This window comes from Notamacropus eugenii, chromosome 5, assembly GCF_028372415.1.
Source record: "Notamacropus eugenii isolate mMacEug1 chromosome 5, mMacEug1.pri_v2, whole genome shotgun sequence".
NCBI classification, from domain to species: Eukaryota; Metazoa; Chordata; class Mammalia; order Diprotodontia; family Macropodidae; genus Notamacropus; species Notamacropus eugenii.
The window spans coordinates 129,906,072-129,930,178 of NC_092876.1; the positions used below are offsets into that span (position 1 = coordinate 129,906,072).

Sequence of the window (24,107 nt, forward strand, 5' to 3'; positions counted from 1 at the left end):
ATGTCCAAGAATGAATTTTTGTTCAGTTGTGTACAACTTTTCATGATCCCATTAGGGGCTTTCTTGGCAAAGATACCGGACTGATTTGCTATTTCCTTCTTCAGTTCATTTTACCGATGAGGAAACTGAGGCAAACAGGGCTAAGTGACTTGCCCAGGGTCACATAGCTAGGAAGTGTCTGAGGCCAGATTTGAACTCAGGAAGATGAGTCTTCCTAACTTCAGGCCTAAGGCTCTGTGCACTATACCACCTAGCTGTCCCCTCATCATATCATACTACCTCCCAAGACATATGCTGGGTATGACAGAACCACAGAAGACTTGACAAACTGGATGATTACTGTGCATTTCTAGGGGTTCATGGGAATACAAATAATAAGGTTAATGCTGAATTTGAGTAGGAGAACTGAAATCTGAATCCTAGCTCTGTCATTTATAATGTATGACCATGGGTAAATCACTGAACCTCTCTGAGCCTTAGCGTCTTCATTTGAAAAATGAGGGAGTTGAATTAGATGATCCCTTCTATCTCTGGTCCTCCGATCCTATGAAACTATCCAATATTGCTAAAAATTATGAAGTCTTGGGTAAGCAACTCAAAACCTCAGGGGTACAGGCAACATTTTCATTCCTGCTCTGGATGAAAGGCTTCTCCCTTCAGAAGAGGAAGGGAAACTTAGGAGATGAACAACTGGCTAAGAAAACAGAGTATGAGAATAAGATTTGTATTTCTGGACAATAGCCTAAAATATAGGCATGACAGTCTGTCAGCCAGGGATTGAATGCCCCTAATAAGAGCTGGCAAAAATGTGTTTGCCTAGAGAAAGCTAATAAATGGGTCATTACAATAAAGATGGAGGGAGAGAGAGGAAGGGAAAAGGGGAGAGAGAGAGGAAGAGAGAGAAGTGGAACATTTGTTCAGTCTTTACTATGTGCCAGGCACTGTGCTAAGGGCCAGGGTTACAAATATGACTAACAAGTGAGCAAGTTTCTACCTTCAAGAAGTGAGCATTCTGATGGTTCTCTAGGGTGAATGATAAGGAAGAGGAAAAGAAGTACGGGATAGTGTAGCTAGGTAGCATAAAAAAAGCCACAGTGTGGAAACAATAGTAGTAGGGATACCCAGAAGTTCAAAAAGACAAAATTCAAGAAAGGAGTCAAAAAGAAGAACATATGACCTTACATGTCTATATGAAAATGCATAAAGTATGATGAACTACAGATACTACTTCAAGCAGAAAAATATGATCCCAGAGGCCAAAATATCTATCTATCCAATACACTATGGGATGAGACCCAGGATGAGAATATGACACTGGATGATATACTTTATTCAAAAGGTATAGGATAAGTCAAAGGCAGATGGCAGAGTAACTTTCTATTTTAAAATGGTGAGGAATTCTGGGAACCAAAGTGGGGGAGGTGGGGAAGGGGAAGGAAGTATTGCAGCGAGCATCTGGATGAATGAACGGATCACAGCAGCATAGAATCAGGTGTGCTGCAGAAAAGATCCTTGTCCAGGTACGGGTTGGACTGCCTCTATGGCTGCTCTCAACTCAGATTTAGTGATTTCAGCTCTGACGTTCTTGTCTCTTTTCTGTAAGTCTCATGTCCTTATTCTCCTGCTGCTCATGCCCTCCGTTCTGGATCACTGGCACCATTTGCTTTCTCTGCTGCTATTTCCCTAGACACAAACACTGCCAGAGGAAGACATGAAATCTTTTAGGCTTGAACTACTACAAATTCAAATCATCTAATTTCAACTGAGCCCTTAGCAGTCCTTTTATTTATTTCTGGTTAACTCTTATGTCACACTCCCCACAGTTTCTTTCAAATCTCATTCCCAAGCTCCCACCTTTACCTCCCCCTGCCATTTCTCAGCAGGTGCCTTTGTGCCTCAGTTTTGCTTGTCTTTCCTTTGTATCACGCTTATCCTTTTAAAATGTTTTACACCTCATGCCCTCAGCAGACTGTAAACTCTTTGAGATCAGGAATTGTGTCGTTTGTTTTAAACTTTGAATCCCCAGTACTTTGTACCTAGAAGGCATGAAATATATGCTTGTTGAATTGGATTGGATTTAACTTTGGGGTCCCTTCTATCCTCGCTGCTTCGTGATTATCCAATGTGCAATGAATGTCATTGTCTCCCCATTCTATTTCTGAGGTTTCTGGCTAATAGAACTCGAAACAGGAAAGATTGCACCATTGCTCCTACCAGGCTTCCAGGATCCCCATCTGGGCCCAGTTTGCCTAGGTCAGCAGGGCTAGGGAAGTTAATTAGAGCTTCCTCTCCAGAGACACAATGCTGACAGATGTAGGACTGGGTCGGGGTGAGTAAAACCATGTTTTCCTGCATACTTCCTCATTTCAAAGGCTAGACTTAAGAAGGAATAAAGTGAAGGATCCTAGAACATAGACTCTCTGAGGTGAATGGATCCTTAGAACACTGAATATAAGGCCTAAAGGGCCCATGGAATGTAGAACACAGAACGTCAGACTTGAGAAGCACTTTAGGGCATAGAATGTTGGACTTGGTCGGGGGTGGGGTGGGGTGGAATAAAGAACATGGAGGTGGATGGGACCACAGAACATAGAGTATCAGAGTTGGAAGAGATTTGGAAGAGATCTATAACAGATGAGAAAACCAAGGCCCAGAATGGGAAAGTGTCATGTAAGGTGACTCAGTAAATCAGTGGTAGATCTGTCTTTAATATTCTAGGAATCTCTTCCCAGGTTCCTACCCTTGCTTTATCACCTTCAAGATCCTGATTAGATAACCATTTGTTGCGGTAGCCAAACCCCCAAAGTAATCCTAGGGCACATGAATTTCAGAAGTCTAGAATCCATGGAGGAAGATGACAGTCTCACTGCCCTCTGTCCTAATTCAACCCAATGCAGAATACTGTGTTTAGCTTGGGAACTACATTTTAGGAAGAATAATAAAAAGTTGGAATTTATCCGGAGGAAGGTAATCATCTGTGTAACTACTGATACCTTACCTCACCTCTCTGGGCCTCCTCTGTAAAATGAGAGGGTTTCAACATATGACCCCTAAGATCCCATCCACTTCTGAGACTAAGATCCTATATTATAGGGGCACCCTGAGGAAGATGCAGGAGGCAGCATGTGCCAGTCAGGTGAAACAACCACCACCATCTCCCCATAGATCCTGAGAGACAGCATTGGTCACTAAGCCCAAGAGTCGTGCAAATAGCAACATCCCCCGAACTACTGGACTTGCTTCTAATGCAGCCTCCTCCAACATCACTGAGGAGGGAATCATTGAGGAGGAGGGGCCCTCCTTTCTTATCACTACTAGTAACAACTGCTGATCAGCTGCCACCAACAGGCAAAAAAACATTGGAGCCCAGGGAGAGGCTATCCTCCTCGGGCCATCTGTCCTGCTTCTAGCCTAACTCTCACAGTCCTCATCCAGGGAAGCAACCCCGAAGGAGATGCAGGCTGGCAACTGCTCCTTCGGGAGCTACAGTCACATCAACTGAAGATCCAGAAAAGAAAGTTCGTCACCAACATTCTTAGCACCGTCAGATGGTTCAACATCAGAAACATACGATTATATGTGTAGAAATACCATTGAAAATGAGGTATTTCTACCTGTTTTGCTGCCATACCCTAAGAACTATAGATCATTCTATCTGACTTGCAGCCAAAACCTGCGTCGTCTTCCCCATTGGAATGTGAGCTCCTGGAGAACAGCATCTCTGTCTATATCTCTAGCACTTAGCACAGGGCTTTCCACAAAGTAAGCACTTAATCAGTGCTCTATTTATTCATTCATAGGAAGTTTAGAATGGAGGATGTTCAACAAGGAGGAGAAAAGAACTGGATATTTCAACAAACCTTTGAGTAAACTTTCATATGCCAGCCTCACACTTGCTAAAGCCCAGGTTTCCATGTTGCTTCCTGGTCATTCCCTTACTGTAGCCTTTCTCTACAACCATCTCCATCTCATTGGAAACTTGGACTCCATCCCTCATTTTCTTACTTAGGTGAATTTTCCCCTTATCTCACCTGAGCCTAGGCCTCTGTGACACTTCCTGGCCCATTTCTTCACCCTGCCTCCCAGAGAGATATCATCCTCCTTCCCTTTACCAATCTTCCTTCCTTTCCAGAGCCCCTGTGTGTGTGGTCTTCCCCCAATAAAATGTAAGACCTTTCAGAAGTTGGGCCTGTCTTGGTTGGTTTTGTATCCTTAGTGATAAGCACTATGTATCACAGTGTTGGATACATGGTAAGTACTTAATAAATGCTTTATCATCTATCTATCTAATCTATCCATCCATCTATCCATCCATCCATCCTTCTATCTGTCCATCTATCTGTCTGTTTGTCTATTAATCAACCATAAGAGGGGACACAGAATTAGTTGAGTGACAACACCCAAATAACAGCCATTGATGAAATAGATGTTACTGGGGAGGTTTGTCTTCAATGGAGTATCTCAGTGGTCTGTCCCTGGCCCCCTTCTTTTTAGTATATATATATGTATGTGTGTGTGGGTACATATGTATGTATATGTATATATTCACACACATAGATATACACATAGATATACACAGACATACACATATATTTAAAGAGTTAAATTTATAAATTTAAAAATATATTTAAATATATATATTATATATGTATATATAATATATATATTTAAATTGAAGATATTGTGAAAGGAATCCCTATTCAGGAATAGGCTGGGTTAAATGGTCACTGAGTCTCCTTTCTGCTCAGTGGTTCCATGATTCTCTGGTTTAGGGATAGGGAGCTTCCAGCCATCATCTCCACCCACTCAATGGTCAGTACGTTCTTCCTAGACAGATCTTGTATTTGCTTTTTTGCCCAAGCTGTTTCTTCTCCAAGTGGGAGGTAAGCTCCCTGGAGTTAGGGACTGCTTTCATTTTTGTTTATATTCCCACTGCCCAGCACAGAGCCTGGCATGCAGTTTTGCTGTTGAGCCATTTCAGTGATGTCTGACTCTTCATGACCCTATTTGGGGTATTCTCAACAAAGATACTGGAGTGGTTTGCCATTTCCTTCTTGAGCTCATTTTATAGATGAGGAAACTGAGGCAAACAGGGTTAAGTAACTTGCTCAGGGTCACATAGCTAAGATGAATCTTCTTGACTTCAGATCTGGCACTCCACCTACCACCTAGCTGCTCCTATGTATATGGCATATAGTTGGCATTTAGTAAATGTTTATTGGACTGAATTAAATTGAATGATATACCCTAATGATAGGAACTAAAGGAGCAGTTAAGCCTTGGTCTTGCCAACTTTAGCTGATTCTAACCAAACATCTCCCCCTTCACTGTCAATAACTGGCTCCCTGTTACCTCTGGGATCCAATATGAAACCCTCAATTTGACTTTGAAAGCCTGGCCCCTTCCTACTTTCCCAGTCTTCTTGTACTTTACTCTCCCACACCCTTCCCCAACCCCTCATGCACTTTTCTGTCCTATGACACTGACTTCTTTGCTATTCCTAGAACAAGACATTCTCTGTCCCAACTCTTGAGTGTTTTCATTGGCTATCTCTATTCTAGCAACATTCTCTTTTTTTCTGTCTCCTAGCATTCTGCAAGCCTCAACCCAAATCCCAGCAGTCCCCGTTAATCTTAGTGCCTTCCCTTTGACACTATCCTCAATCTATCCTGTCTATACCTTGCTTGTATATTTGTATATAGTTGTATGTATGTTATCTGTCCCATTAGATTGTGAGTTTCAGAAATTAGGGGGTTATTTGCCTTTTTTGTAGGTCCAGTACTTAGAATAGTCCTGGCACACAGTATGAACTTGATAAATGCTAGCTGACTGACTGATCCTGATTTCTTTTGATTCTCAGGTTTTTCTTGTTGTTTAGTTTTTTGGTTTGTTTTTTTTTTTTTTAGTTTAGTCAGTTGTGTCTGACTCTTTATGACCCCATATGGGATTTTCTTGGCAGAGATACTGGAGTAGTTTGCCACTTCCTTCTCTAGCTCATTTTACAGATGAAGAAACCGAGGTAAATGGGATTACGTGACTTGCCCAGGGTCATACAGCTGGTAATTGTCCCAGGATGAGGCAATTGGGGTTGTGACTTACCCAAGGTCACACAGCTAGTGAGTGTCAAGTGTCTGAGGTGAGATTTGAACTCAGGTCCTCCTGACTCCTGCAGTGATGCTCTATCCACTGTACCACCTAGCTGCCCAAGTGGCTGAAGACAGATTTGAACTTGGGAACATGAGTCTTCCTGACTCCAGGCTTGGTGCTCTATCCACTGCACCTATTTCCTATAAATCTAAGGTTTGAAAATTCTGTGATTTAGCATTCTAAGATTCTCCATACACTGTACCTCTTCCTCAATCCTAATCTTCCTCTGGGTTGTACTGCTCCCTTCTGCTCCCCCAGGGTGAGATTTCATTCCCAGGGACCTCCCTGATTTCTATCTCCTGCTTCCATCAGGTTCCCTTCTCTGTCTCTGCCCAGGGCCATCCATCTGATTCACGATCAGCAGCTGGAGAAGGGAGGGAAGGAGGTAGGGCCAGGGCCGGCAGAAGATAATGAAAACATAGCCAGCCAAGTCAGCACTCAGGCGAAGCTGAGGAACAATTCCACCCACATCAATATTTATTGCAGGAGGGAGAGGGAAGCAGAGCTCCATGTTCTCTACAGCCATTCTGGGGATTTCAAACTCTTAACAGGATGAAGCCAGAAAGTGGGATGGGTTGGCAGCACAGAAACTATATCGCTCAAAGAATCTTTGACTCAGAGTTTCAGATATGCTGAGTCACAGCATATAGCCATAGAAACTTAAGAGTTGTATAACACAGACTGACAACATAAACAACCAGGCAATGCTTAGCACACCAGCGGGAGGTGGCCTTAGCAGTGTTGTTTTCAAGTTTACTGAGTGCTTGAACAACAGCCTGGCATGGCAGAGAGGGCTAGTACTGCTGTACCCATTCTACTGAGGACAGAGAGGGTTGAGTGACTTATCTGAAGTCACACAGATAGCAAGTGTTGCTAGAAATAGGGACTGGAATTTGGTTTGGGGATTCCTAATTCAGGAAGACTCATTTTCGTGAATTCAAATCCAGCCTCAGACACTTACTAGCTGGGTGATCTTGGGCAAGTCACTTAACCCTGTTTGCCTCAGTTTCCTCATCCTCATCTGAGCTGGAGAAGGAAATGTTGACCACTCCAGTATCTTTGCCAAGAAAACCCCAAATGGGGTCCCCAAGAGTTGGACATGACTGAAAACAACCAAACACAACAAGGAAAGTAATTAAAAGAGCAAAGGTAGAAGGGACATTGGAGATCATCTACTCCAGCCTCCCCATTTTACAGATGGGCAAACTGAAACCCAGGGTGGGCTAAGCCATGCCCAAGGTCACATGACTAGTTTGCAATAGAGCTAGGACTTCACCCCAGGTCTCTGAATCTCCAAGCCAGTGGTTTTCCTGCTGTCCCTTAGCTCCATAATATACTTGGGTATTAGATGTGGAGACTTTGGTCCAGATTCTGCCTCAGACACAAGCAGTGTGTGACCCTTTGCCTCATCTGTTCTCCTCATGTGTTAAATAGGAAGTGGCTGAACTCAGTGATCTCTACAGTCTCTGTGGCTATAACCTTGATCTTTACTGAGAAGCCTTGAATAAGGGGCATGACTGGGGTGGGATGGAGAAGGCAAAGTTAGCTTGCTGTTGATTACATTAGAATGTGGGTAGAACACTTGCCCTCTCCCTCAGTATGCTCTGCCATTACACCATCGGGTGAGCCTGGGATTGGGAGATACACAAATGAATCTGACAGGTCTCTGAACTCAGGAAGAGAAGAAGTAGTCTCAGGGCCTCCTGTGGAAGTCTGAAGGTCCAATTAGAAGTTTAGAATATATACTAGATGTTTGGATTATTAGTAATGGTACAGATGGATAATTAATTATTAATTAACAAAGTATAGTAATTCATATTTCAATATTATAGTACAAACATTTGTTGCATAATAACCTCTAGATTATCCACATTAAAGGATAAATGGTTCAATAATTCCAAATTATAATCCCCAAATGATTTTTCTTTTTCTGTGGAAAGCATTTTTATGCTTATATTTAAATGTATTTGATAACCAAGAATTCAAATATTTTAAATAAAATAATAAAATCCTAGAACTGAAAAAAAAAGAACTTATACTAGAGAAGGGCAAGAGTCCTATGGCCGGTTCCAAGAAGGAGCTGGAGCTCCAGGAATCTGACATGCTTTTACTGAAGGCTAAAATGAATCCCAGGCCGGGCTTGTCGCAAAGGGACACATCAGCCACTTAACTGCTGGGTTCAGGGTTGTGCCAACACATTGAAGAACTTGAAGAATGGAAGTTGAATTTTATTCTTTTTTATTTTTCTCCCCCAATCTCTTGTGGGTTAGGCCAGAAAGAAGGGCAATCTAAATTAGGATCTATCTGAGGGATTACCTTCCTCAAGCCTACCCCACCATCAGGGACCCTCTCCCCACTGTGAAACAGACACACAGAAGAATATGTTGTGTCTGACTTGCCTCTCACCCCTCAGATCAAGTTCTTTCCTCACAAAAATGCCTCCTCTCCCTTCCTCCTATTTCCCGTTTCTCATTACTTCTGGCAGTCTCTCTAAGATGTCTTGGATCTAACTGCTTCCTCTTCACTCACCCTAGTTCAAGCCCTCTTGTGCAGACAATTGCAATTCTCTAGTTCTGCAATTACTGGTCTCCCTTTCTCCAGTCTTTTCCTTGTGTGACTGTGGGCAGGACACTTACTGTCCCTGGTCTTCAGTCTTACCCTAACCCCACATGGATTCAGGTGGCTCTGGAGGAGAAGTGAGGCTGGTGACCTGCACAGCCCTCCCTCACTCAAAACAAAGTCAAGTACAAGTCATGTCACCATTTCTCTGATGGCGTGGTCTTCTTCAGCAACGAAGGATGAACACACACACACACACACACACACACACACACACACACATACACACACACACACACACACACAACCCCACATAAAATAAGGGCAAAGGGTTTTCAATGGCATCAAAGTGAAATAAAAATGGATTCTGCATACTGACTTTGAAAACCACAAACTGTTGCTATTTTGCATTGTATTCATATTTCTTTTGTTAAATACTTTTCCATTCCACTTTAATCTGGTTTAGGCCCACTCCAGAGTCTTGAGCGTGGGCCAGGAGTTGGACATCTTTGGTCTAGAAGATCTCAAAGGTTCCCATAAATTCTAATCCTATGACCCTATAATCTTTCTGCACTTTGTCAGAGGCCTGTGACATTTGACACAGGCCTAAAAAGGAAAGGGCTCTGAATGTTAGATCTTAATCTTAATTAAAGATAACCCTGTCCCCATCTCCAAATTACATTATGCCACTTATACCCAAAATCCAGTGGAAGTAAGTTCTTGAGCATGGTGGGACCTCAGGGAAATATAATTAATTGGACATGGAAGGTGGTGAAGATCAGGTAATGAACTTTATCCTCTATAGCCCTCTGTTTTCCTTCCTCTCCCTTTCCAGCCAGAATTTCATGAGCAATCATGACTTTTTCTTTTAGATTTCTTTGGGAGCAAGATGTCACTAGTGAAGTGCCACAGAGCTCCATCCTTGACCCTGTTCTTGACCTTGAAAGATGACCTTACACAGGAGAGTAGAAAACATGTAGGTGGATAGTGTCCCTAGCACCAGAGGCCCTTACTTTGTCATCCAGCGAAGGTAAGATCCGTTTCCGGAAACTAAGCTCCTGCTCCTCCTTTGGCATCTCCCGGGGAAAGAAGAAATAAGGGAGTGCAGTCAAGGTCACAGCACCAGCAGAGACCAAGAATCCCAGCCACCAGGCACCGACCCAGCGTGGGTCCTTTGGAGTCAGGGAGATGCCTCCTGGAAAAGAAATCAGAGCCAACTGAGAATAAGAGGATGCTGTGGTGAAGGGAGAGGGAGTCCATTTGGAAGTTAGAGGACCTAGATTTGAAGCCTCATTCTTGTTTACATACATCATGTACCAGTCATTCCCTTTCTCTGGGCCCAATTTTTCTCCTCTGAAAATAATGAGGTTGGACTAAAAAAATCCAGTCCCTTCTTACTCTGGATCCTCTAATCCCCTGAATACTTCCCTGCTTTCAATATCACTTTTGATGATTCCCCCTTAGAGACCTTGGAGCTGACTGCATGACTGTGGGCAAACCCACTCACATTAGGGCTCCATCTCCTTTTCTTTAAATTAGGGATAACCACCTGGCCTGCTTCACAGTGGGAGTGGGGCCCAGGAGAGTATGGAAGGAAAATGTGTGTGAAAAGATCCCTAGACCAACAACCAGAAGACACAGGTTAAAAGGTTAACTTCACTCTTACTAGCTCTGCATCCTTAGACAAATCACTTCTCCCTGGGTCTGTGTTACTTCATCTCTAAATGGCAGGGCTGGACTGAGATTTCAAGGTTACTTCCCGCTATCACTTTCTGTGAGCTGAGATCTTTGGGGCTGCCATATTGGCTCTGCCATCAACTTACCTGTGTGACTTTGGGCAAAGGACTTAACCTCTCTATGCCTCAGTTTCCTCATCTGTAAACTGAGGGGTTTGGCCTAGACGTCCTCTGATGTTTCTTCCAGCTTTAAATCTGTGATTATATGATGTCCTATGTTCTAAGTTTCCTGGCAGCTCTGACATTCTCTGTTTAAAGGTCCCTCTCAACTCTGAAAAATTTATTTTATAAATTATAAATGTAATTATATAAATACGTCATATAAATTATATATAGTTATATAAATATTTGTAAATTATATATTTGTAATTATATGAATACTAATTGCTGATATTTATAATTTTTATTATTTCTAATGGTCCCTGTCAGCTTGACCCTTCTACTGTTTATTGTTTATTGTTGTCTAAAGTTGTGTCCGACTAAAGTTTATTGTTGCTATTTAGTTGTGTCCGACTCTTTGAGACCACATTTGGGGTTTTCTCAGCAGAGATTCTGGAGTGATTTGTCATTTCCTTCCCTAGTTCATTTTACAGATGAGGAAACTGAGGCAAATAGGATTAAGTGATTTGTCCAGAGTCACATAGCTAGAAAATGTCTGAGGCCAGATTTGAACTTGGGTCTTTCTGACTCTAGGTCCTGTGCGCTATCCACTGCTCCACCTAGCTACCCAAATAGTCTATTAGAAGAGTTGATGTTTTATTATGGAGGGGAAAATAAAAACGGAGAGACAGAAATGATACATGAAAGTCATTGTGGCACTGTGTACTACAGAAGACCTGACTGGGGAGGGCAAGAAGGAGGAGGGTGCCGTTTGATGATTTCCAGAAGCACCAGACAAGCGGCCTGGAGATGGTATAGAGCAGTGAGAGGGGCCATGTACCGGAGCTCTGTGCTAAAAGCAGATCAAATGATAAATTCTTGGTTTGCCTCAATTATAATTTCTTCCTTCAGAAGAAAGATGGAGCAGTGAGGGGAAGTGCTGTTCTTAGCCCAAATCTGACCAACAAGGAGGAAATGGCTGCTGAGGTAGAAATTAAGTGGAACCCTGGGAGACAGTGACCACTTCATCCCAGAAACAGGTAGAGAAGAGGAAGCGTGGCATACCCTGACATGGCCTAAAGCTTCTGAGAGCAGATTTCAGTGTTCAGAGAAAAGACAGGTAGGCTCAGAACTCCTGGTTTAATGTCTTACAGGAGATGGAAAAGTCTGGAGCAAAATTTAAGAGGTGTAAGTATAAATTATATTTATGAAGAAGGGGGGTTACCCTAAGATGGGAATGCATAGAAAACTGATGGAGAGGCAATAGTGTGGTGCCCTGGCTTTGGAGTTGGAGGGCCTGCGTTGGAATCCTCACTCGTTCCTTCCTGGCTGTGTGACCTTGGGCAAGTAATTTGAGCTCTCTGAACAGCCATCTCCTCATTTATAAAAGATGAGGGGCTGGAATGGCTAATCGCTAACATTCCTCCAAGCTCCAAATCCCATGACCCACTTAGATTTTTAAAAGTCATTCAGAGAAGATGTAAGTAAGTAAGAAACCCAAGGATGAATAGGAAACGGCAGAGAAGTTCTAGAAGAGTCAGACTAGGAGTGTAAGCATCCAAAAGGAACCTGGGCTTGGGATGAAGGCCAACGACAACAAAAAGAACTATTAAAACTCTTCTGGAGGCAATAAACCTCTAGGGGAACATCACAAGGCTGTCCTTGGCTCTGTTCTATTCAGCATTTTTATCAACGATTTGGATGAATGCAGAGATGGCATTGGAGTTTGGAGATGACATAAAGCTGGGAGGGACAAATGATATACTAGGTGACAGAATCGGGACCTCATAAGTTCTGAACAGCTTGGAACAATGGACTGACTCTTCAATGTCCTTTTATGTGGCATAAGAGAAAGAGCATTGGATGTGGACTTAGAAGACTTGGTTTTGAGTTCCCGCTGTGCTGCTTGCTAGCTGCTGGACCTTGGACAAATCAGTCTCTCTGAGCCTCAGTTTTCTCATCTGTAAAATGGAAGTACTAGTATTTTCATTACCTATCATATAGGGCTATTATAAGGCAAGTGCTTTATAAATCTTAAAGCACTTGGGATACGCTTATGTTTTTTCAGCACTGAATTCAATGCTGACATATAATAGAGATAAATGTGAAGTCCAAGGTGTAGGTTAAAAAAAACAGCCCCTAAGTGGAAAAGGGGATGCTTATGTGGGGATTAAAATTGTCCAATCTACAATAAAAGAACTTGAGGCAGAGCTCTGAGCTAATGGCACTTTTTTAAAGGGTCCATGGTCCTCTGTAATGAAGTGGTCCTCAGACCTTCCTCATGATCTTTAATGTCCCCTTCTTCTGGGACCTTTTCTTATAGGGTGTGATACCCAAATATGCAAAAGAGGCATGGTAAAATACAGAATCCCATTGGTTGCCAAATCTTGCTTTTGAGGGCCAAAAATGACATGTTAGAGGGGGGAGGGGTCCACAGATTGAGTGAAGCATGACTAAGTGGTCCTAATATGGTTACCTGCTTGTGCTGGGCAAGAGAGAATGGTCCAGAGCTACAAATATAAATTGGAGGACTATCCGTGTAATTGAGTCAACTCTGCCATCCTGGGCTTGGTCACCAGGACAAGGAAAAATAAGGGTGGAGGGTCTCTAGCTAGCTTCCTATGATTAAGCAAATGAATTTACAATCTGTAGTGGTTCTGAGGTCTGATATACAGAACTTATAAACACTACCCCTTATGGAATCATATCAAACTGATTAATACTGATTGTAATAGAACAGGGGTCCAAATGAATGATTTCTCACAGTTAGACAGCAAACAGTTCATCTGATAAAAGATCTGGGGCTTTTGGAAGATTTGCAAATGCAATATGAGTTCATTATACGAAAGTCAAGTGGTCAAAGAAGGTAACCCAATTTTAGGTCCCATTAACACAAGCATAGGGTTCAGAAAGAGAGAGGTAATCATCTAGCTATTCTCCTCCTTGGTCAAAACACATCTGGAGTATTTTATTCCATTTTGGGCATCATATTTTAGGAAAGGCGTTGAGACACTGGTGTAAATTCAGGAGATGTCGCCCAGGAGAGTAAGAGGAATGGATGCCATATGGAAGTCTATTAAAGGAACTAGGGATATTTAGTCTGCAGTACATAAGGCTTTGGGGCAGTGAGGTGGTACAGTGGATAGAACACCAGGTCTAGAGTCAGGAAGACCTGAATTCAAATATGGCCTTAGACACTTATTAGCTGTGTGACCCTGGTCAAGTCACTTTATCCTGTTTGCCTCAGTTTCCTCATCTGTAAGATAAGCTGGAGAAGGAAATGGCAAATCACTCCAGTATCTTTGGGGTCATAAAGAGCCAGATGTGACTGAAACAACTGAACAACACACACAGCATTGTGGGGGGCGGAAATGAGAGGTATTCAATTATTTAAAAGGCTATCACATGAAAGAGGGATTAGATTGAAAGCAGAATCAATCTAATAACAAATATCTATTAAGTGCCTACCATATTCCAGGCCTGTGCCAGGTGCCAGGGAGACAAAAGTGAGATAGTCTTTGCTCTTAATGAGTTTATATTTTACCAGGACTAAGAGCAAAGGGTGGAAGTTACAAAAATGAAAGTTTTGAGTTGATCCAAGGAAGATCTTCCCATGATTCTGTGATCCTTTCCAGCTCTGACATTCATTCTTTGATAGCATCAAAAAGTCTCTGAGTTGGAAGGGACCTCAGATGGCATCTAGTTCCATCTACAGTCCACACCAAGTCCAGTTGCAGATTCCCGAAGAAGTAATCATCCAGTCCTTGATTTAAGACTTCCAGTATCAAGCAGCCCACTGTGCCCTGAGAGAGCCCTTTGCAGCCTGAGACCAGGACAGATTATAAAGAGTGCTGGATTTGGAGCTAGAGGGACTGAGTCAAGTATTGCCTCTTTCCCCACCTGTGGGAATTTCTTCATCAGGAAAATGAAGCAGTTTTAGAAGAATGGACTGAGGTCTCCTTCTGCTCTAAAACTAAGATCCTCTTATTAGACAGTCCTTTCTTGGGATGAACTGTTTCCCTGGACCTTCCCTCCCAGTCTTCCTGATTCTGTCCTTGGGGGACCAAGCAGAACAATCCTAACCTCTTTCTCCAAGACAATCTTTTAGACACTTGAAGATAGCTATCACTTTCCCCTAAACTCTTCTCTTGTCTGAATAAAACATCACAGTTTGCTCATCTGATGTTGATATGACAAAGTTTCCATTCCCTTCCTAGCCTGGTCACCATTCTCTGGGCTCATGCCAGCTTGACCCTGTCTTTTCTGTCTTGTGGCATCAGAACCGAACACAGTATGACCTGGGCAGAGGACAGGGATACCATACCACAAAGAGGCTTTGGGAATCTTCTATAATATACAGGGCATGTGGAAAGGGTTTTATAAGATTTTTATAGAGATGAGAAAACTAAATCCTAGAGAGAGAGAGTGAATTGCCTGTCCAAGGTCATACAGCTAGGAAATATCTGCCAAATCCAGTTCTTTCTACCATTCCCTGATTCCTTTTTATAGGCGTTATTATTCTGGACCTCTCAGTATGGGATCCAGAAAAACTGGCCTTATACCAATTCATGTCTTTGTAAGGAATTTGTTATTGTTTGGTCATGTCTGAGTCTTCGTGACTCCATTTGGAGTTTTCTTGGCAAAGACATTGAAATGGTTTGCCATTTCCTTCTCCAGTTCATTTTATAGATGAGAAAACTGAGGCAAACAGGGTTAGGTGACTTGCCCAGGGTCACAGGGCTAAAGAGTCTGAGACCAGATTTGAATTTAGGTCTTTCTGACCCCAGGTCCCAACACGCTATCCACTGCACCCCCCAGCTACCTTAAGGGAGTAGTGAAAGTATTATTAACTGCATTTTATAGAAGAGGAAAGAAGAGAGAAGGTAAAGGGGCTTGCTAAAAGTCACACAGCCAGTCAGTGGCAGAGCCAGCATGTGAACTCAGGACTTCTGATAAAAAATCTTATACTTTGAATACCCACTCTGTTAGGATAGACTAATAAATTGACTACCACATAGTTGAACTGAGTAGAAATCTTTCATGCACACACTATAGCAGAAAAAGCTCTGAATTTAGACTCAGAAGGGCTGGATTCAAGTCCTGAATCCACCAATTCCAGCTGTGTGACCTAAGGCATCAGGTCTCTTAATCTCTCTGAACCTCAGTTTTCCTGTCTGTAAAATGAAATGGTAGGGCTAGATGCCATCTGAAGTTCCTTCCAGTTCCAACAGCCTATGATTCTATATTGATGTCTCATTTCTTTCCCCTGGTGTATTATTTCTAAATTTATATATTTTCTTTCCCTTTGTAAATAAGATCCCTAGGATGTGGTAAGGGAAGGGAGGGAGGTGCCAGGCATTGGTATTCCATTGCAGTGACAAAAGGAGCAGAAGGGGGAAAGTCATTATCCTGCCAGACCAGGGGCTGCTCATCCCTGAGACCAGGGAGCCAGCTGAACCCAGGGACCAGGGAAGTCAGGACATTAGTGAGGATCAACTAGAGTTTTAGAAATGAATAAAGGTGTAAAGGGCCCCTGGATCAGCAGTAAGAAAAGCTGGAATCTCAGGAAGCTGACACAGTTCAGCAAAGCTTCAAGTCCAGGGCTGGATACTGTGTACACCCTGCTCCCTTCCAGTCTCTCTGAGAATTTCCTAGTAACTGGAGGACTATAAAAACAGAATGGGCAAGAGGTCACATGATCCTCCAGAAAGACTGGAGAACCACTTCTCAGGGCTGGTTTTTGGTCCCCCCCAAATCTACTCATAGGGGGCCAGAGGAAAACAAGCAGAGGGCAGTGTCATTTGCGGACTCCTGTTCTAACCCAACCTCACTCTCCACCAATAAAGAAGCTTCTTTGTCAACATCAGTCCCCTACCTGTGTTCAAGGAGGGGTTGGAATAGATAGCCTCTAACCTCCAGCTGAGAGACTCAGTCTGAATCCTCTTTCTAGTTTTATGCCAGTTCCAAATGATGCAGAGAGATAGAGGGTTAAAATTGGGTTTTTTTTGGGGGGGGGGGAAGGGAGAGGGCAGCTAGGTGGCACAGTGAATAGAGCACAGACCCTGGAGTCAGGAGTACCTGAGCTCGAATCCTGCCTCAGACATGTGACACTTACTAGCTATGTGACCCTGGGCAAGTCACATAGCCCCAATTGCCTTGCCGTCCCCCCTCCAAAAAAGAAATTTTTTAAAATCAATGTCTTTTGTTTTTAAATCACCCAAACTTCCACTTGTATCCATCCCAAGTCTTTGGAATATTACTGTTTTTCTAGCCCTGCACCTTTAGCCATCATCCTGGAGATGCATCCTAGCAACCTCTCCTGCAGAGACTACCGCCCCAGTTTGTGAAGTCTCAGAAAGGAAAGTTCTTGCCACCAGATGCCTTGGCACTGTCAGGAGGCTCCACATCAGAAAAGGAAGTGATTTTTATCAGTGGAATTGATATTAAAGAAGACGCATTACCATCTGTTTTGTCCCTGCACCCTAAGGACTATGGAACTTTCCCGTCTCACTTGTGGCTGAAACCGCCCATATGTATTATCTCCCCCATTAGAAGATGAGCTCCTTGAGAGTGGTGACCATCCTATTTTTCTATGCGTATTCCTACAGTGTTCTGCACATAGTAAATGCTTAATAAATATTTCATTCATCCATTTATTTTCTTCCCCCTTCTGCAAACTTAAAGTGACTAATACAAATGTATGGAAGAGGAAGATGAGAACGAAATCAACAACACTGATCAGTATAGTTTAAAAAACCCAATCTAACACTGTATTCAACATTCCATATACACAAACCTCCCCATCAAATCTGCAGAGAAGTTAGGAGAGGCATGTTATCATAAGAAATAATCATAAGAGTTTAAATGAAATTCAAGGCAGCAGCAGGCCAGGAGGTTGTTATGTTTGTGCACGTATTTGCGTGTGTGTATATATACATACACGTACATATCACACACATATATATACACATACAATACTCACACAAACATGTATATAGTGTGTATGCATGTCTATATGTGTGCATATGTATATACATACTCACAAAAATGTATACACATATACATACACATGCATTTGTGTGTGGTATATGTATGTGATTGATATGTATCAATATGTCATATGTGTATGCATGTATATGTGTGTGTATGTGTGTCATTACTGAAAAAAGCAGAGAAGGCACTGGGTTTAGAGCCACTAAGCATGGATTTAAAAAACACCTCTGATCATTAAACTATAAACTCTTCAAGAGCAGGGACTGTGTTCTTGTCTTTCATTGTATTTTCTCTTCCCTGCCCCACTTCCTCCTTAATACAGTGCCTGGCACATAGTAAGCACCAATAAAGTCCTGTTGATGGACTGATTCCTATTTGCAACTGTGAGATCTTAGTTCAACTGCTTCCCCCTCCCCCCCAAAGGGCTCATTGTCCTCTTCGAAATAAAGGGATTGGACTAATTGATAACCATGGCCCTTTCCCAGGTCTAAATCCTATGCAATCAATGAATCTTAGGAACTGCTCTGAGTCTCAGTTTTCTCATCTGTAAAATGGCAGTAAGACCACCTCCCTCTCTTAAAAGGCTGTTGTGTGGAGAGTACTTTGAAAATGTCAAGTGACTCAGAGATAGGAGCCGTTTTCATTGTGATTGTGCATATTCTTTTTTTCCCTTTGTAAGGGGAAACACTTTGAAAATAGGAGCTTGTGGTCCAGAGTGAGAGTGGAGAGAAGAGCCGGAGTAAAATTCACTTGGGGACAGACGCTGTTTCAGTCATGTACCTTTGCCGCTCCAGAGGTTAGCATGATCACTTTGACATAGTGGGCACTTTCTGAAGTGAATCTAGGCAATGTGGTGGCAGCAGTAGGGGAAGGAAGGAAAGAAGATCGTTAGGAATACGAGTGGCACATCTCTGAAACCAAAGGGCATAGCAAATTAAAAGGCTAGGAAAGTCATCCCTACAAGTTTTAGCTTAGGCTTTAGGAAGAGATCAGACAAAGCTGAAAGAATTGGCCCCAGGGCCCAAAGTGTTGGGGAGGCTTTGAGGAAAGGTCAAGACAAGGATGAGATGACATGGTTCCTGACTTTGAGTTTAGGGAGTGTATTGAGGAAGGATGGGAATGAGGGTTTGGAGAGTGATACAAGAATTATGTAAGTAACTAGGATAAAAGGTAGACTGTGAAAAGAGGAAAGGAGAGATCCAGGAAAGGAATCCAAAGGAATTGTGAGGAAAGAGAGAGATGGAAACTCAGGGAAGACCTCCTGGAAATCAGGGCACCTGAGCTGGGCCTGAAAGGGAGCCTGGGCTTCTGATGGGGAGAAATGAGGAGAGACTGTGTCCCAGGCCTGGGGACTGTTTGCATAAATGGGACTGAGGAAGGGGCAGGATGAGGCTGGGAAATGGAGAGTAAAACGATTTGCCAATAATGGAATATATGAAGGGGAGTACTGTGAAATCAGGCCGAGGCCCGAGAGGACTGATGATGAAGCAAGCTTCCCACCTCCTGACAGAGAGGCAGGTGATGGACTCAGAACATAGAATGAGATACATATTTTTGGGCCTGGCCAATGTGGAATTTGTTTGACTTCACTATGTGTTTTTGTTATAAGAATTTTCTTTTTCTTTTTTTTTTCAAAATGAAAGGGGGTGGTAGGAGGAGAAAATAAATACTTGTCAACTGAAATCAGAAGTTTAAAAAAAATAAGCCAGAAGGGAAGACTGCAGCCCTCATTGCCCCTTCCTTTCCTTGAGGTTCCTTGTGCATCCCAGGGTGAGGGTGGCAGGGGTGGGGGGGGTGGTCCCTAGGGTGGCTTCCCAGAACCCAAGACTCCCCGAAGGGCTAAGCCTCTGATTTTAGGAAGTTGCCACCACAGGCCAGAGAAAGGTCTAGGCAGCTTCAACACTAAGTGAGGCTTCCCCATACTGCACCTCGCTGCTCCACCCCATCCTTTTCCTGACTCCGGGAGGGCCTAGGGACTTAGTGTCTTGGCATCTTGTTCTCCCTTTGAAAGATCCAGAGTCATCTTCCTGAGACTTCAGCTCCTTCTTTGAACTAAAAGAATAGTAACAGCAGGACTCTTTTTTCTACATTGTTTTAAGATGTATAAACCACTCTTTCCGCAAGCCTAGGCCATTGCCAGAGTGCCAGCCATCCCTTCCCTCCCCACATCCATTTCCCCAACTGAAATCAGTCTGTCTATCTATCTGTCTCTCCTAAAATTTTCCTAAATCAATCAACAGCCATTTATTAAGCACCTATTTTGTGCCAGGCAGGTAGCTAGGCATTGGGGATACAAAGACAAAAAAAAGAAACTTCAGGATAAGGATTATGTTTCCTTTTGTCTCCCCGCCACGGTAACTAGCACAGGGCTGGGCCTTCAGAGCAAACAAAATCATTTGGATGCTGCAATAAAACTCGTTATAATGCCCCACTAATCCTGTTCCACGTTGTCTCTGGATCTCGGGGATTATCACCCTTCTCTTCCCTCCTCCCCTCCATTTCCAGTGGTAGAAGGATGTTGAGGAAGGGAAGAATTAGAGGAAGGAAACTCACCTTCAGGCATCCGATCAATATCCACATAAAACCTCAGCATGAGGCCTCCAAGCCCATAGGCCAACCCTGGTCCAATGAGAGTCACAGCAAACAGGATCCCTGTTCATGGCATAGAATCTTGGGTCAAGGCATAGCCTGCGACTTCTTGTGCAAAGCCCTGACACACACTCCTCATTCTTCCAAAGCCTCAGAGAAGCTCTGAGTCGGAAGAGATCTCAGATGACCCTTGCTCTAGCCTGTACCCAAATAGGAATTTCTTCTATAAGTGTCCTTGATGAGTAACCATCTGTCCTCTCTTTGAAAACTTCCAATAATGGGGAATTCACAATTTCCTGGGACAGTCTAATGCATCTTGAGATAGCTCAATTCTCAAATCCAAGCCAAGCAATCCAAATGCTCTTCCGCACTTTCCATTAGGCCACTTCTTGCATTACAAATATATATATATATATATATATATATATATATATATATATATAATATTATTTTCATATACATATTTCTCACTCTGCACCTTAAATCCATCACTTTATTGTCAGGAGGTGGGATCAAGTCACTTCTTTCCAATGATTCAGTGTCAGAACATGCTCCTACCGCCTCCAGAAAGGCTTCTTGTTTTGATCAGAAAAAAGCTAACATTGGCCTCCCTCCATACCCATTGTCTAGACAAGAAAAGCTCTTAGATGCCTCTTAGCGCTAAGCTCAAGGTTATCCTTTAACCAGTGGTAAGACTAATTGAAACCTCAGTTTTGAGCCCAGTCCTAATTGCAATCCAACAACTCTAACCCCAACCCAAAGCAGAATCCTAAAATTTACCTCCACTCTTAGTCCCAATCCCTGCTCACCTCAACCTCAATGGTAAATAACAACTACAACGAGCATTCATATAGTTCTTTAAGGTTTGCAAATATTATTCAATTTTATCCTCATAACAACTCTTATAATATTATCTCATTTTACAGATGAGGAAATTGAGGCAGAGGTTAAATGACTTGCCCGGGGTCACACAGCTAGTAATTGTCTCAGACAGGATTTTTACTCAGTTCCTTCCCCATTCCAGGAATCTATCTACTGTGTACCCCAGCTGTGCAACCCTAACCCTAACCCTCCCCAATTGAAAACCCAATTTTAACACCTAACTCTAATCTCAATACCTTTCCAGCCATATCTAAGAACCACCATGAACCTAATTCCAAAACAAACCCAATCCAGTTCTAACATTAATATCACCCTTTAACCCTAAACCTAACCCTTAACCCCAACTACCTTATTAACCCTAACCCCAACTCTAAGCCAGCCAAGTCAAAATTGAGCCAAAATCCCAACCTCAGGCCAAATCCTTTCATCTAGACCCAAACCTAACCCTTTAACTCTACCTCCAAATTGAAACCTTATCTGGATATTGTATCCAAATCTTAATCCAGCCCTCACAAATGCAAATTCTCCCCCTTCCCTTTAATCCCAATGCTTACTCTAACACCAATCTCATCTACAATTTTATATGTAAACCTCACACCAGCCCCAATCCTTAATTCCCTCTCCCAGATTCCCAGGGTCCTGGCCAAGGGTAATGTGTTTGACTCTTACCTAAGTAGAGGGGAGAGTTGCTGGGGTGGGCAAAGTCATCGATGTAGGAGATTCCAAAGGGCTGAATGGGCACAGCACCCACACCAAGCAGGGTCTGTGCCAGGAACATGAGCCCCACTACCACCATCTGTGGGGCCTCCGAGGACAAGGCACAGCTGCTGCTGTTTAGAGTTGGGACTGAGGCAGAGGCCAGGGCCGGTGCTGGGGTCTGGGGCAGCAAGCATAAGGAAGAAGCAGAATCCTGAGGAAGGTCTGTGGAAACAGGAGGAACAGGTAAATAGGGGTGTAGGGAAAGTCACCATAGCATTCAGTCACACTCAGCTCATTCGTTACCCATCCTCTCCACTTACCCCTAGGTCAGCCCCTCTTCAGTATTCTGGCCTCTGCCCCCACCTCCTTCCCACCTTCAAGGTATATAAAGGGAAAACACTGACCTAAACAACAGGAGCACTGAATTAAGAACCAAAGCATCTGAGTTCTAATATCACTTCTACTATTTACTACTTGTGTGGCCTTAGACAAATTATTACCCCTCTCTCCACTTTAAAATGAGGGAGCTGGACTAGAATCAGGAATTCCTTAACTGAGGGCCATGAACTTGCTTTTTAAAAATATTTTGACAACTACTTTAATATAATTGATCACCTTTGTAAATCCTGTGTATTTTTACTTATGCATTCTATGCATATCATTCTGGAGAAGGGGTTCAGAGACTTTCCCAGAGACATCCAATCTCTTTCTGGGATCCATAGCATAAAAAAGGTTACAAGTTCCTGGACCAGATGGTGTCTAAGGTCCCTCAGCTCTGACCAGGTTGGTCACTGACTTCCTATACTTCAGTTTCCTTCTCTATAAAAAGGCAGAGTTTGATCAAACAGTGTCTGAGGTCCCTTCTAAACCTTAATAATTCCTAAACTACTGGATCAGATTGCCTTTTCCCCTTTGATTTCAAATTTATACCCTTTACCTTCATGTTTGAGTCTGTTTAGAGTTTATTCCAGGATACATTTTCCCTTTGTAAAAAAAGCATACTCTCAACAAGGACAGTCAATATTTGTTCACCTCATATAAGCTGCAAATATTTGGCAAACAAATTTTGTAAGACTCTTGTTAACTGACACACACACACAAAATGCATATTTGAGTATTTGTGTGGATGCTCTCTCTCTAAAATCAGGTCATTTATTTCAGGGAGACTGTGTTGATAATAGATGTACTGAAATTCAATAATTGGATTTGGGTTCAAATTCCAGATCTATTATTACTTGCGTATGACCTTCCTTTCTTTCTTGGGGCTTAAGTTTCCTCCTCTAAAAAATCCTGGTTTTGGCTTAAAAGAGCTCTAAGACTCCTTCCAGCTCTGAAATTCTACAGCCTCTGTTTCAAGATACCTTTCAGTTCTGATATACTATGTGGTGTGTTGTACCACGCCCTTGTCAGGTTGCCCTGTAGAATAGTAGAGAAGAACTGGATTTGAAGCCAGAGGACCAATATTCAAATCCTGGCCCTGCTACTCATTTCCCTGTGACTTTGGGTGAGTCCCTTAACATCTGTGGGCCCAAGTTTCTTTGGACTGTGTAATGAGGGTGTTGGACTGGATGACCTCTAAAGTCCCTCTCAGCTCTGACCTTCTATAGTCTAGGGTTTTTCCAGCTCTACAATCGTACTTATGTATTTTTCTCTTTACCTTGTAGAATCATAGCCCTCTTCTCTTCTTTTATATTGTTTTATTTGGCTATGTCATCAACTCCCATCTCTACGCAGATGATTCTCAAATCATTAAGTCCAGTCCATACCCAGGGAGTCTTTCCTGACTCCCAGTCTTGCATCTGCAGTCAGTGCTCATTGGACATCTCCAACTGGATATCTAGCAGATTTCTTAAACTCAAATTGTCTAAAGCTGAACTTCTTCTCTTTTCCCCTAAACCTGTCCCAATTATTAACTTCATTATTATTGTTGAGGATACAACCATCCTTCCAGTCATCCAGCCTCACAACCGAGGCATCATCCTTAACTTCTCACTTTCACTCTTCTATATCCAATCAGGTGCCAAAGCTCTGTCTATTCTACCTTGGAAACATCTTTTGTATATAATTCCTCCTCTCTTCTAGCACTGCCACCTGGAGTAGGTCCTCATCACTTTGCACCTGGACTACTGCAATAGCCTTCAAATTGGTCTTCCTGCATCAACTCTAGAACATCCTCCAATCAGCTCTCAAATTGATCTTCCTAAAGTTCAGGACTGACCATGTCATTCCCCCTATTCAACAGACTCCAGCGGCTCCTTATTACTTCCAGGATCAAATAAGATGTTTTTTAAAGCCCTTCATAACCTGGCCTCTTCCTACTTTTCCAGTCTTCTTGTACCTTACACCCCCTCCCTCCCATGTTCTTGGTAATCCAGTTTGACACTGGTCTCCTTGTTGTTCCTT

At 42.8% G+C, this 24,107-nt stretch overlaps 1 protein-coding gene across 4 annotated transcripts in view; it reads right to left on the reverse strand.

Moving 5' to 3' along the window:
* SLCO2B1 (solute carrier organic anion transporter family member 2B1) overlaps positions 1 to 24,107 on the reverse strand; it is an 86,672-nt gene that overhangs the window by 29,997 nt on the left and 32,568 nt on the right. For all 4 annotated transcript variants that reach the window (XM_072610830.1, XM_072610834.1, XM_072610831.1 and 1 more), the window contains 3 exons: positions 21,675 to 21,926; positions 20,088 to 20,186; positions 9,720 to 9,901 (listed from right to left, as the gene is read on the reverse strand). In XM_072610830.1, the coding sequence (XP_072466931.1) occupies positions 9,720 to 9,901; positions 20,088 to 20,186; positions 21,675 to 21,926 (533 nt within the window). The remainder of the gene's footprint in view (positions 1 to 9,719; positions 9,902 to 20,087; positions 20,187 to 21,674; positions 21,927 to 24,107) is intronic.